The sequence below is a fragment of the Pteropus alecto genome, unplaced genomic scaffold (genome assembly GCF_000325575.1).
Source record: "Pteropus alecto unplaced genomic scaffold, ASM32557v1 scaffold61, whole genome shotgun sequence".
NCBI lineage: Eukaryota > Metazoa > Chordata > Mammalia > Chiroptera > Pteropodidae > Pteropus > Pteropus alecto.
This window is the reverse complement of record NW_006434835.1, coordinates 16,902,392-16,916,876: the sequence shown is the minus strand read 5'-3', so window position 1 is coordinate 16,916,876 and position 14,485 is coordinate 16,902,392. Positions and strand designations below refer to the sequence as shown.

Sequence of the window (14,485 nt, the reverse complement as noted above, 5' to 3'; positions counted from 1 at the left end):
TAAGTAAGTGTGGTAGGCTGCTTCTAAGTGGCTCTCAACAATCCCTGGTATTCACATTCTTAGCAATTCCTCCTGTGTGTATAGACTGAACTTAAATAGAATATAGCAAAAGTGATGAGATGGCACTCTGAGATTAGTTTAGAAAGAATGACTTCAGTCTTGCTCACATGCTCTCACTCTCTCCTGTTTGCCTGCTCTACTGAAGCCAGTTGCCATCTTATGAGCAGCCCTGTAGACAGGCCTTGAGAAGAAGCAAGGGACTGAGGGCAGCCTCTAGCCAACAGTCAGCACTGCACTGAGACCCTCAGTTTGACACCCATAAGGAATTAAATGGTATCAACAACCACATGAATAATCTCAGAATGGATCCATCTCCAGTTGAGTTTTGAGAAGACTGCAGTCCTGACTAATATCTTAAGTTCGGCCTGTGACAGGCCCTAAAACGAAGAGTCTACGCAGATTCCTGACCAAAAAAATATGATAATAAATGTTGTTTTAAGCCACTAAGTTCTGGAATAATTATCTTATATGTAGCAACATATAATTAATACATTCATTATATGGTACGTTAAAAAGAGATGCAAAAAAAATGTAGAGTAAGATAAAGGTGGGAGTGGATGAGTCAGATTTTAAAAAGGAATGTTACAAAGACTTGCACGTGAATGTTTATAGCAGCATTATTCATAACAGTCAAAAAGCAGAAACCCAAATATCAATCAATTGGTGAATGGATAAACAAAATGTAACATGTCTAGCCATTGGAATATTATTCGGCCACAAAAAGAAATGAAGTACTGTAAAGACAACATAAAATTTTCCCCCTAGGATTCCAACAAAAAAAAAAGAAATGAAGTACTGATATATGCTACAACGTAGATGAACCTCAAACATACTATGCTAAATAAATGAAGCCAAAAGATCACATATTATATGATTCTATTATATGAAAAGTTCAGAAAAGAAAATCTCTACAGTAGAAAGTAGTTTAGTGGTGGCCTGAAGGTGGTGGCGAGAACAGGATTAACTGTAATTGGCAAGAGGAATCTTACTGGAGTGATGAAATCGTTCTAAAACTGGACTGTGGTGGTGGTTGCTCAACTCAGCAAGTGTATTAAAAATCGTTGCATTGTACACTTAAAACAGGTGAATTTATGATATGTAAATTATACCTCAAAGAAGTTATTTTTAAAAATTGAGGGTATTAACACAGGCATAGCTGAGAATATGATATATGAGTAAAGACTTTAAGGAGAAAGGGTTTAGGCATGCGAATATTTAGGGGAAATGTGCAGACAACAGGAAAGCTATAAACAAAGCACCCAGGGCAGGAGCACACCCAGTGTGTCCACAGTATGGCAAAGGTGCCAGTGGCTGGAGCCGAATATTTTTAGACAGGAAGGTAGAAGATGAAGTGAGAGAAGTAATAAGGGATGGAAGACAGTGGTGATGGCAATGGCGTAGAGCATTTTGTGCCACTGGAAGGACTTTGGCTTTTACCATGAGAGAAAAAGAGAAGTATATGAAAGTTCTAGGCTGAGGAGTGATATGATCTGACTTGTATTTGAAAACGATCATACAATATAAAGAAACTATAAAAAGACATTATAAAAGGCTCCATATAAATGCGCTACCTCCAGAATTACCTCTCTTATCTGATTGGGATACTGAAGAAGTTCTACACTGAAAAGAAAGGGAAACTTGTGTATCCAAATGTGGCCTGTGAGCCAACTGCATCAGAAACCCAAAGGGGGCTTATTTTACATGCAGGTCCTCAGGCTCCGCCCTGACTTTTGAATATCTAGAGCTGGAGATGTGAGACTCCAAATTTTATGAACGTCCCAGGTGATACCTTTGAGAAACATAATGAGCCAAAAAAACATTAGGGCCCCTTCGAATTCTAAATTATAAGAAAGTATATAGGCAACCTGAACATGTTTACCTAAGGAAATGACTAAGGTTTATTATAAATGGAAATCTGAATTTATTTTATTTTATTTTATTTTATTACAGATAAAATGGGGGTGGGGGGCATGGTTTCCTCATTCTCAAAAAACCTTACCCAGTTGTTTTTTTTCCCAGCATAAATTTCCATGTTCTCTCCATACTGCGGCTCTTCCAGTAATGTCTGGTATTCAAACATGAGACGAGAGCTCTCACGGAGGCGGCTGCACTGAAATTGGTGATACTGTTGCACAAGTTCCTTTACCACAAGTAAGAGACATTCAGGATTTGAAGGATTCCAGGAGGCAAGGTTCTGTAGAAGCCATAAATAAAATACCAGTTAAAAATGAATTTTCATACAAATCCAACATCACACTAGCAAATCAATATAGAGAAAAAGACAGATGAAAATCTAAGAGGAACCGACTACTCTTAATTAGCGATCAACTCAGAGCTGAAGTGCAAAGACTTGGAGCTTGGTGATTTCTCCTGCGTTCTAAAAATCCTCGTAGCAAATCAAGAGGAATTCCATCATAAGTAGGTAGAAACAGTAAAGTGTAAAGCAGGGTAGTAATAAAACAAGAAACCTAAATATCCTAGAAGACCATAATTTTAGCTCTGGAAGACTTAATTAGTTTCCTATTCTTTTATAATTCTAATTTTTTTCAATTTGCACCTAAATTCAGCTTTATATGGTAACGTCATCAACTCAGATCCACAGACCATCTGCATCTGTAACACCAGATATAAATAAATGCTCTGTAAACACTAGAGCCCCACAGAAATATAAGTATAATCATGACGGTTCAGCCTGAAAAAGATAGGAATGTAGTAAAGATGAGAGAAAATACAATTAGGAAATGCAAGCTTCAGAAAAAAGAAGAAAATGGCTCTAAGACCTTATGACCAGGAAAGGCACTGAGAATGAGGGAAGATCTCATAAGTACACAGTAGTCATTAAGCTCACATTCATTTATTCATTCATTCAACAAATATTCACCAAAGTCCTACTGTGCATAAGCCATTGTTCTTGGCAGTGATGAGAACGAGCCAAGCCCTTGCTCTCAAGGAGCTTATATTTTAGAGGGCCAAAATAAACAATAAACAAACCATTCAATATATCGGATGATGATAAATGTTACTCAGAAAAATATAGCATGCATCCCAGAAATCTAGCGAAGTAAGTGCTTCAAGGAGAAAGAAGTGATCAGCTGTGTCAAATGGTGTTTGATAAGTAAGATAAGGCCTGAGAATTGACTGCTGGGTCTAGCAACATGCAGGTCAATCATGTCCTCAACAAGTGTTATCTTGAAGAAATAAAGCTTGATTGTTGTTGAGTGTTTAAGAGAAAATGGTTAAAAATGGCAGGCAGCTATACAGACAATTCGATGCGGTAACTAGAGGAGAATGTGGGGTCAAGGGAAAGTTTTGCTCAGATATTTGTGGCCTAATGGAATGTCAGTATAGAGAGGGTGTAAACATGATGATGAGGTTGGGAGGTCGGAATACCAGGAGAGAAAATAATGAATAGGTAGCTAGGAATGGGATCTCATAAAAGGTTGGCCTTAGAAATGAGCACAGAGAGCCCATCCAAAGGAACAGGAGGAAAGGTCAACTAAATGAGTGTAAATGCTGGCAGGCTGTTCCATGTGGTGACAGGAGCTGTTTCATGTAGTGACAGGAGCTTGTGGTGGTTCCTTCCAGAGAACTTATATTTTCTCCTTGAAATAGGAAGGAAGGTCATAAGCTGAGAGTGAGAATGAAGGAGCAGACATTGGAGGTTTGAGAAGAAAGTGTGAAATAGTCATTTAGAGAGTCATTTAGAAAAATATATGGACTGAGGAAATGAAGAAGAAATTCTATATAGCACTAAAAGCTCCACAGAGGTTAAAGGTATGATTTTTTTTTTTTTTTTAGGAAGGCCTATCATAAGCTGAGAGTGAGAATGAAGGAGCAGACATTGGAGGTTTGAGAAGAAAGTGTGAAATAGTCATTTAGAGAGTCATTTAGAAAAATATATGGACTGAGGAAATGAAGAAGAAATTCTATATAGCACTAAAAGCTCCACAGAGGTTTAAAAGTATGATTTTTTTTTTTTTTTTAGCAAGACCTATTAGCATAAATTCCACTGCCTGGGTGCAATGTGGAGTAGGAGGAATTGGGATTTAACAAAAGTTGAGATTTTGCCAGCCAAGTACAGTAAATAGAAATAGGGGTCAAAAGATCTTAGAGGGTTTGCAAAATAATGCTTTTAATTATGGACCATGCACTTTAAGCCAGGAAAAAAGCCAAATAAGTTCATAAGAGAAGTGAGAGTTGAAAGGTGGTAAGACCAACGGCTCCGGTGAGGTAGAGAAACTGCTGGGAGTTGAGATAGATACTAAAAAGAATGAATTGGAAAGACAGGAGGCATGGTCAGAAATGGGATGTTTGCAGCTGAGGTGATGGAAGGGATTGGTAACTGGAATTGACAAGGTCTGGCTAAGAGTATGCCTGGTTGAGGTACAGTGGAGAACGAGATCGCTGAAGGAAAGGAAGTCAGGAACTGAGAGGCCAGCATATTGAAAGGATCATTTATCTGAATATTAAATCACCTAGAATCATGACAAGAGCAATAATGCAGAAGAGTAACAAAGAGCCATGTGCTTCAATGAATGTCTCTATAGACAACAGCAAGAAGGAGGGAGTGGTGAGTCTTACCACTCCAATGGCATGAGTTTCAAAGCTGAGGATGGGGGGTTAGGACAAAGGGAATGGCAATTTCCTTGGCAAAAGCATGGAAGAGCAAGGAGAACACCTACCACACTTCCATGTATTATGATATTTTATAGATGAGGAAACTGAGGCAAAAATTAGTTCAATATTTTGTTCAAGGTCATAGAGCTATTAAACAATAAAGCTGGGTTTCTGACAAGCAATTTGGCTCCAAGCCCCTCTTTAAGCACTACACCAGACATTCTCACACATTTTGCTCTCAAAAACCTTTTACATTCTTAAAAAGTATTGAAGACTCCAAAAAGCTTCTGTATGTATGAATTATATGGATTACATGTATTATATTAAAAATGAAATCTGAGATATTTTTAAATACTATTAATTCATTTTAAAGTAATAAATCTACTACATTTTAATATAAAAACATTTTTAATAAAATAACTATATTTTCTGAAAGAACAGCGAGAAGCATGGCATTGTTTTACATTCTTGCAAATCTCTATAACGTCCGGTTTTTAAAAAAGAGCTGAATTCTCCTATCTGCTTATACATTCAATGTCACAATATGTTGTTTTGGCTGAAGTATGAAGAAAATCCAGCCTCACTCAAATATGTACTCTGCAAAGAGAGGAGTATTTTAACAGCATTTTCAAATAATTTTGGATATTCTTCTTCGATAATATACCAAAACTCAACAGGTGATAGTTTCTTAAAGGTTAGCTGCAATGCAGAATCTGAAACTATATTAATAAACATTTCATATTCTTACATTAAATTCCATTTATCTGCCCTGTTCTTTAAATGGATCTTTTACTCATGTATGGTTTTGTACCATCATACATTGATCATTTAGAAAATATTCACCGAGTTATGAAGGTCTTCTAGATTTTGACACCTTCATATAATATCGAAAAATCACATTTATTACTATTATGACCAATCTAATCAGAAAAGTCTTCTATCAAAGAAATCAAACAAAAGTTAAAGAAATGCATCTTTTAAAAGTATAGTAATTACTTTGCTCTACTGAGTGTGTGGATTTAAAGGGACTAATGAGAATGGAGAAATCATTAAGTGTTATTTATAGGAAAGGTAAATCTTAAGGGATGTTCAAATAGAGATTTGACAAACAGAGAAAAAAGTAAGAGATTGAACATCATACAGTGATTGAAAGGGACCACTTGCTATGAAGCGATTTGATAAGAAGAGTACTGTCCTGTCCTGTCCTCACTGGCAAACCTCTTGACTTCATCTACCTGAAAATTCCTTTTGAACTACTCAAAACTACATTCAAAGTATCAATCGGATAATAACAACATGGTATAGAACTTAAAATGATCATTATATAGCTTGCTATGCATTTCCTTTAGAAATCAGTCAAACATTCATAAATAGGAAAAATACACAATATCCCATTTCTTAGTCATACTCCGTTTAAGTCCTTGTTCCAGGAAAAAAATAAAAACCTTTAGTTATTCATTAAAAAAAAAACAACAACGGCTTTTTAATTCTATCATTTCTCTTCATCTGTTTGCAAGTTATAAGCCTATTATTATCAACATACACACACACACACCGCCCCTCCCCCCAAAATTACAAAAGCATATAAGCCGGCAAACGTCTCTTACCAATTTGAATTCATTTCAATTGATTCAACCTAATTATTAAATGCATAGTAAAGATAGGCCAATCAGTCCCTTTCCATTAAAATATGATCCCAATATATGGAAATGCATTTAACCTCTTTGGTCATTAAATGCACACTTCCCCAGGAAATGACTTAGCTGAAAAACATCTCCATCAAGGGAGGTACAGATATGCTCAATAAGATAAAAATTCCTCTACTATTGCTACATGACCACTTTTACTTCTTAGGTAATTTGTGGTTTAAACCACTTTGCCTAGCAGGGGAGAACAGAAGATATACAAGATTTTAGTCGCCTCCTAAGACTACAATATATTTAAAAAACAAGTCTAGCAATGCAGGACATTAGTGCTTTCCCCTCCTCTTGAGTAGGAGATAGAGAAAAATGGCCGAAGCTTCTTCAGGCAAAGGAGTGTAAAGCATAAATTAACAGGCCTCTTTATGAAAAATGAAGATTTCTCTATTCACAAATCTCTTACTATTCTCAATAAATGAAAGAAGAAATCGGAAATGAGGATGGCCAGAAAAAGTAGCCATAAAAAAGAGACTTCAAAAATGAGTAATGCAAAATGAATTAAGAGACAGTGATAAAATACAATAAAAGAAAACAGACAAAAGCAAAAGAGTTAACTACAATTAGAAACTTTATTCATTCTCCCTAAACACCTATGAAGCCATTCACGTAGGGTATTATGCCAGTCCTTTTTAAAGACCAGTTAACTAGAGAGGCTGAATAACTGCTGATACTCAGGTGTAGAAAGTAACTGACAGTGTAGTATGTAAATCTGCCAACCCTTCTTGTTTCTTTGAAAAGTAATATATGTACATGGTAAAAGAAATTTTTTCCAATAACATAAAAGAATATAAAGAGCAAAACTAAGTCCTCCTCTCAACCTATACTCTCAGATCTCCCCACCCCACAAGAAGACTACTCACTCCCATGATTCAACTAACCCCCTTGCATCGGGGCTTGGTTTGAACTCATTAGCCTGACATTTACTCCAAGACAAGGTCTCAGCCCCGAGAAACGAAGTTTATATCTTAGGTTAGCCAAGTTCTTTTTTTAAGCAAATAGCTAATGCTGGTGAGGATGTAGTTTAATGGACACTTGTACACATGAGAGTGAAAACTGATACAAGCAGTTTATTTTTATTTGTTTCATGAATCTTAAAAATGTTCATTCTCAATAATCCTAGAAATTCTATTTCTGAAAATCTATCAGAGAAAACAACAAAAATAAGGGGGAAAAAAGCTTCATAGACAAAAAAATATAGAGTCATTTATAATATCATGAAACTGCAAATAACCTAAATACCTGATAAGAAATAGGTGAAAAACTGTTATACTCATTCAAAGGAATAATATGCAACTACTATGTTTACAAATACTATATGAGAGCACAGAAAATGATTTTGTTAAAATATTAAATGAAGACAGATATAAAACTATATATACATAATGATCATAACTTTGATTATCTCCATCCTCTCCTAACCCTCCACAACAAAACCATCTATGCACAGAAATTACAAGAAGAAATATTAAAAACTGATGTCTATTGTTAGCAGCTATTTAGAAGATTTTTTCCCTTCCATATTTTCTGTATTTTCCAAATTTTCTGAGTATATGTTTATATACATGCATATATATGTGCACATATATAACACATGCACATACTTTCATAATAGAAAATATAAATTTTAAATACAGAATAGCATTTTTCAAATATTTTATTTCAAACTGTTTTTAAATTTCAAAGTTTAAGAAATTCCACTTGTTTACATATTTTATGAAGTCAGATTTCAACTGTGTCCTCTAATCAACAAAAAGCCAATTCCATAGCCTTCTAGAGAACAAATCTTGCATCACTTAACCCTAAATAAATACACTTCAAGTAACCTTGAACTTGCTCTCTTAAATTCTAAGCCTCACAGAATATTTCCAGAAAGCTAATGCAATATGCTATAATGTAATAGTCACAGCTGTAGGAATTTATTATGCTTTTCTCAACCAAAACTCTTTTGTGTTACATTCCTCTGAATGAAGTCTTAGGAAATGACCAATGACATTTTACATTTCCAACAGAACTGTAAAATGGACAGCATGAATTTTTAAAATGTCACTTCATCTGAAGAACACAAAAGATAGCGAGATTCAACTATTAAGAAGAAAATAGGGTACGTGAAAGAAGAGAACATTATAGTTGTATTCTGCTTCACTACAATTTGTAGGGCACTCATAGAAATAAACTTTGGTAAGGCAAAAACTTAAATAAGGTCATTTAGTAATCCTCAGTGGCTTTTATTTTCAAATATTCTAATAATTCTCTTCATTCTCAGAAGCAGAGCCTATTGAGTCTGAGATTTAAGATTGTTGCCATGATGTTTGAAGTTGTTGTTAATTACAATCTGAAAATTCAGTGGATTCTGGGAAGCACAGAAGCTAATTCAAAGAGATGCAAATCTCTGACAGCCAAATGAATAGCTAAGGAGACAAACAACATAAGGCCATTTCTAGGATTAATATGAGCTAGTAAAGTTATTCCTATATGTAAAGTTATTCTTATACGTACAGATAAGTTAAATCCTCACACCTACTTAGAAACTATGTCTGACAAATAAATTGAATGTATTCTCATGAAATGTGGCCTGTGTTCAGTGGCTACTGCTGGAGCCAGAAATAATCTGAGTAGAAGGCACTCCAGACTTCATAAACCCTGCTTTAACTACAACATCTCTGCCATTCTGTTTTTGGTTTTGGTTTGGTTTGGTTTAGTTTTTTATTTTAATTTTGTTGAAGTTTTACCTAAGACGTCATTTGGAAAAAAAAAAAAAAATGGGGGCGGGGGGGAATGGATCTAATCTAATAGTGAATATTTGTGACTATCTTCACCTTGATATCAAAAGCCCTGCTAACAGGAATTCAGAATCATAAAATGGCCTGAAGGATCTTCAAGAGGATATACTGAAATTTTCTCTAGTTTTTAAGACATTAGCCCCAAGTCACCAAATTAGTCTACAAATACATAGCTCGTACTTGGAGTAGAGAGATTTGTCTCCTTAAATCATACAAATCTTATCATTAAGCAAAATGGAATTGGCATCTTCTCAAAAAATCTAGTCTATTTGGGGCCAGCCATGAAAGCATCTATGGTTCTGCCCCAGCTCTCTCTCTAGAGCTCTCCAAGGTTCTGACCTGCCTCTCACCCAACAGCCAATTTCCCTGTATCTTTTATTTAACTTTTTGTGACCTAATATCTTTCTAAATGGTTTTTTATTATTATTATTATTATTATTGCCTTGTAGGATAAAATACAGCAGTCCATTCTCTGGCTTATAATCAATAAAATATTCTGGCTACCAATGGTAATGTGATCCTGATTCTATGTCAATACAGAACATGACAATTACACATCCTAGAGAAGGACAAAGGTAATGTCTTGGGCAAAATACACAAACACCTTAGCAGCTAAGAAAAAAAAAAAGATCCCTTTTCCATGTGATTTTGTGATAGAACTGACAGACTCATAATAGAGAAAAAGCAAAATAGGGAAATCTTACATCTGAACTTTTTGAAATGCCACTCAGTAGGCAGCCTCGCCCACAAGTGCTAGGTAAGTAAAACTTCCAATTAACAGAGAAGTTCTGGGGAATCTTCAAACAACTACTAGAGATGACTTACTGGTACATCACACCAGAATTTATCATCCCAATTTTGTGCTAGGATGTCAGAATCATTGGAATTGGTATACTTTACTTATTTGGTTTCTTCCATAGGCAAGCACGCTTTTAATCTAAAACACACAAAAGTATCTCAAAATTATACCTTTGGCCCCATTTTTAAAAATTAAAAAAACTGTAATATCCCTTCTTGCTCATCGGAAGTTGCTGTAAGATTACCTTTCAGCTCCTCTTAAAAGGTAACCAGCACACAACCCCATTGTCATGTTGAATGTCACTTCAAATAGGTCTCGAGGATTACAGAGTACATGTCTAAATTCTGTTTCTTTCTTTAGAATCAGGAGTAAATAGATAGGTGGAAACAGGGTAGAAGGGGGCAGAGGAAGGAAGGAATCTCTAACCACCTCTCTTTGCCCAGCCTTCCTTGTTTATCAAAGAGGAAAAAAGTAGACGGCAGATTCTCTTCTATCTTGGAAACCTTCTCAAGTGGAACAAGTCTGAGAAGAAAGGAAAGAGTATCCTCCACAGAACCATAATGAGTCTTCTCTTAACAATATAACCACTTGGAGAACAGAAAAGGTATCTTTTCCACATGTATAAAAAGAATTAAGACTGGGAACACTAACATCACTGAATGTAAGCATGAATATAGAAGAAATAGAGTGAATTTAGCTATTATTCAGTAATAGTATTCGACTCTTTGAAAAGTGTTGGATTGAATAATAACTAAATCCACTCTATTTCTTCTATACAATGTTCTCTTTATCCAAACAACTTTAAGTTGCTATCTTTTAAATAAAAATCAAATTTATTTGAGGCTAAAATGTTCACATCTTATATGTATTATTTCTCAGAAAAGAATGAATAAATAATATTATTATTAACTTTAATTTTGGATAAAATGCCAGTATAGACTAAAATTTGATTAATAAACCGTAAACATTAAAAAAATCATTCTGTGTATCCAACAAAGTGTTTTTTAAAAATTGAAACAAACACTTTAAGCTAAACATGCACCAAATTCACCAAGACCCCAACAATTACTCTCCCCCTACAAAAAAATAACTCTTTTGTGGCCCAAGATTAGCTATGGCTCCAAAATGATTGTTGCTATTTACCTGAGTCACTGATGCCACACACCTTCTCAATCAATGCAACTCAGACTCTGAGAATAAAAGGCAACATGGCAATGACAGAAAAGAAATTAGCAAATATGATTTCTAACTTAATTCAAATTGTTTTTCCTGGGGATGTATTTAAATTGTCCAGGTTGCTCGAATATTATCCAGGGATGTGGTTTTGAAGGAGACAGCTTGTTACTGGTTTTCCTGGCTGTACTACAAGAAACAACAGTGTGAGCTTATTTTAAGTTAATGTGTGCTTCTGTGTTTCTTTACAAGAAATTAACTGCAATCATTTAGTTAAAGCAAACACTTTGTTCAGAGTTTCACTTTTCACTAGAAAATGTCTTCGGGAGTTTTTTAAACTTAAGAATCCCACCACAGATGTTGAGCTTGGGGCAAATTATTTAAATGACAATGAAAGACAGTTTGAGTTTAGTGATGATCCTTTGCTGGCCCTGAATGTTTTATAGCCATAGGTGAGTCACAACATCATAGGAGTCCTATCCATTCTCCCATATCAAGACAAATCTTTTCCTGCCTCAATCAGGACCAAACTTTAGGGTAGATTCTCATTTTCTTCCAACTATGATAATCACAAAGAGATCCACAGGAATGAACAGTATGGAACAAGACAGAGAATAAACAGCTTCAACCACGTTGTTATTTTTAACTAGAGAAACACCTGGTTTCTGAACCTTACCCTAGATGATTTCCCTAACTGGACTTCACCCCTGGGCTACAATGATTTATACTGTACAACAGCTTCTCCTCACCTTAGCTGAGCTCCCTGCACTTAATTCCAGACCTGCAGTGTTTGCCCGACCTTTTCAGCAAAAATCCTAGTCAGGGGCCTTCCTAGCCAGTGGTCTGAAAGCCACTAATGTCCTAGTAACAGAATTTGTGTGTAAATGATTAGGGGACACTCTGACTGAAAAGGAGGCGGCCCTAAGCTCCTGCTGTTATACCAGCCACATGCAGCTCTAAAAGCAAGAAAGAAAAAGCAACGCAAAGCGGACCATCAACTAAAGAAAAGGACGTCCACAAAATACAACACACAGGTAGTTAAGAACTGTCAGCATCTCTGTCCTTCCCTCTAAAAACTCTACCTCTGAGCCCCAGGTCCATTTAATACCTTCAGCCTAAACCCATATTTAGTAAATATCTATTGTCTGATGTCCGCTTCCCTCCTTCTGGTAACACAAACCCAAATTTCCTCTGGAGAACCTTCCCGCCCCCCATTATCAGGCGCAGGCTTTGAGTAATAACCTCTATGTCAAGCTTCTTAGATCCTGAATGCCAAACTGCATCAATATTGTCTATGCACCTAACATCACCAATTGACTGAACGATCTATGGGCACATACCCAATCAAACCCAGTAAAATAAATGAAGACATCGGTTGGAACTTCTGAGAAATAAAAGTGTTCCTTCTTTCTAAGGTAGGATAAAATATAGTCTGAACTAGAGTAACAATTTTATATTCACAAGGAAAGGGACTTGAGCTGCTGGGTAGATGTGGAGTCTACGAATAAAGTCAACACAGTGGAAGGCAGAGCAGAGAAGAAAAGAAATAGAAATTAGATTCTTAAATGACATTATTTCAGCCACTGGACCAAGCTTTATCTGAGGCCCTTTTAAGTTCTATAAGCCAATGAATTCCCTTCATTGTTTAAGCCAGTTCAAATCAGGTTTCCTGTCACTTAAAAATAGAAAGAGAAGGAGAGGAGGAGGAAGAAATAATAAAAGAGTGCTGATATATCAAAACACCATATCATGATTTTACCTCCTCTAAGAGAAGGAATAGAGGGAGACGGTCATGAATTCTTATCACGCCATAGAACTATTCAAGAGTCCTTTAATCCAAAGTATAAATTCGGTTTGGGCCCTTATGTTTTCTGCCAGAGAAGAAAGTTAAGTAGCTTCTTATATTATCTGCAGGAAAATCTACATAGAGGATTAATCTATTCCTACTAACTCAACAATGATCACAATCATTTCTCTTAAGGAAAAAAATAAGAGGAAGGAAGGAATGAATAAAGGAAGGAAAGAAGGAAGACTCTACCTTTGTATATAAAAACTCATTTAATGAACTTAAGTTAAAGTGGATCTGAAATAGGTATCCTAGATGTTCCCCATCCCAGAGCTTTTTAAACACCAGTAAGGTATTTGATTCAATGGGTAATAAAGGGAGACTTCTGAAAAAGCCAGTCATCCTGTTGAAGAATATAAAGAAGAAAAGTGAACAATGCTCGCAGACCAGAAAAGGCTATTTGATTACTGACATGTGTCTTGGAGCTATATACAACAAGCAGCAGCCCAGCCTTCATCAGCACTGTGCTTAGAAAGGAGGTCTTCATGGTCCTGTAAACAGGAGATATTTTTACCTTTCCTCCGCCCGACTGAAACATAATCAGCACGTACAAATTGTACTGTGGTGTCTTATGAATGTTGGCTCCATACCAAACTTGAAATGAGTGCCTTTGACCAATAAACCTTTATATCTTTTGCACACATTCTCCAAAGAGACTGAAAACTGGGCCCCCACAAATCAGCCAGCGCCACTGCCTTCAAACCATTTGTGAACTTAACAATACAAAGTGATTACTCAGTTTCATCGATTTTCACTTCCTTAAACTCATCAGCCCTGAAAGCCATTTCTCACCAGTTCTCTCAAAACTGTGGTGCTCCTCACACTTAACTAAAGAAAAGTAGCTGTGTCAAACCGTACAGGCCAAACAGGCCTCCCTGTGTCTCGGTTAGGAAAAATAATCATGACACATACCCCTCTAACGAAAAGCCTCGAGAACCTTAATAAAGCCTTCAAATCCTGAGCGACCCATTTCTATTGCCTTCAACTCACTACCATCAAACAGAGTGGGATTCTTCCTAACAATAAACACCACTTTTTTAAAAAATCCCTTAATAGAAGCCTGTCAATACACCATTTTCACTGACCAAAGAAGTCTGATATCTTCCAGCAAGTATATGAAACCTTTTCTACCTCCAGCTATAATTCCCATCTTAGCTATCATCAGCGTAACTGTGAAACCATCTTTAAAAGACAGGTTCTCAGATCCTATCTTCTGAGGCACTGATTCAGTAGGCCTGGAGTGGTAATTACTCCTTGGTCTTAGAGAATCTGTTTTGTGATTTTTGTAGTCATGTTCAGGCATTTTTATAGTAAAGTGGAAACCCAGAAAATTTCATCTTTCTGATGTATTTTCTCATTGTGATTAAAGGCCAAAATAATTTCACATAAACACATTACGTATTCACACAAGATCTACTGTCTAAATGATGGCTAAACACTCCATCCACTAGAGCTTTCCATTAGAGTTGTCCCACACATTTCCCAGGAAGTACTGATCTACTTCTAACAA

The 14,485-nt window shown here is 36.0% G+C and overlaps 1 protein-coding gene across 1 annotated transcript in view; it reads right to left on the bottom strand.

Moving 5' to 3' along the window:
- BABAM2 (BRISC and BRCA1 A complex member 2) overlaps window positions 1–14,485 on the bottom strand; it is a 349,865-nt gene that overhangs the window by 245,862 nt on the left and 89,518 nt on the right. Inside the window, exon 5 of the mRNA XM_006910348.2 lies at window positions 2,060–2,254. Within this exon, the coding sequence (XP_006910410.1) occupies window positions 2,060–2,254 (195 nt within the window). The remainder of the gene's footprint in view (window positions 1–2,059; window positions 2,255–14,485) is intronic.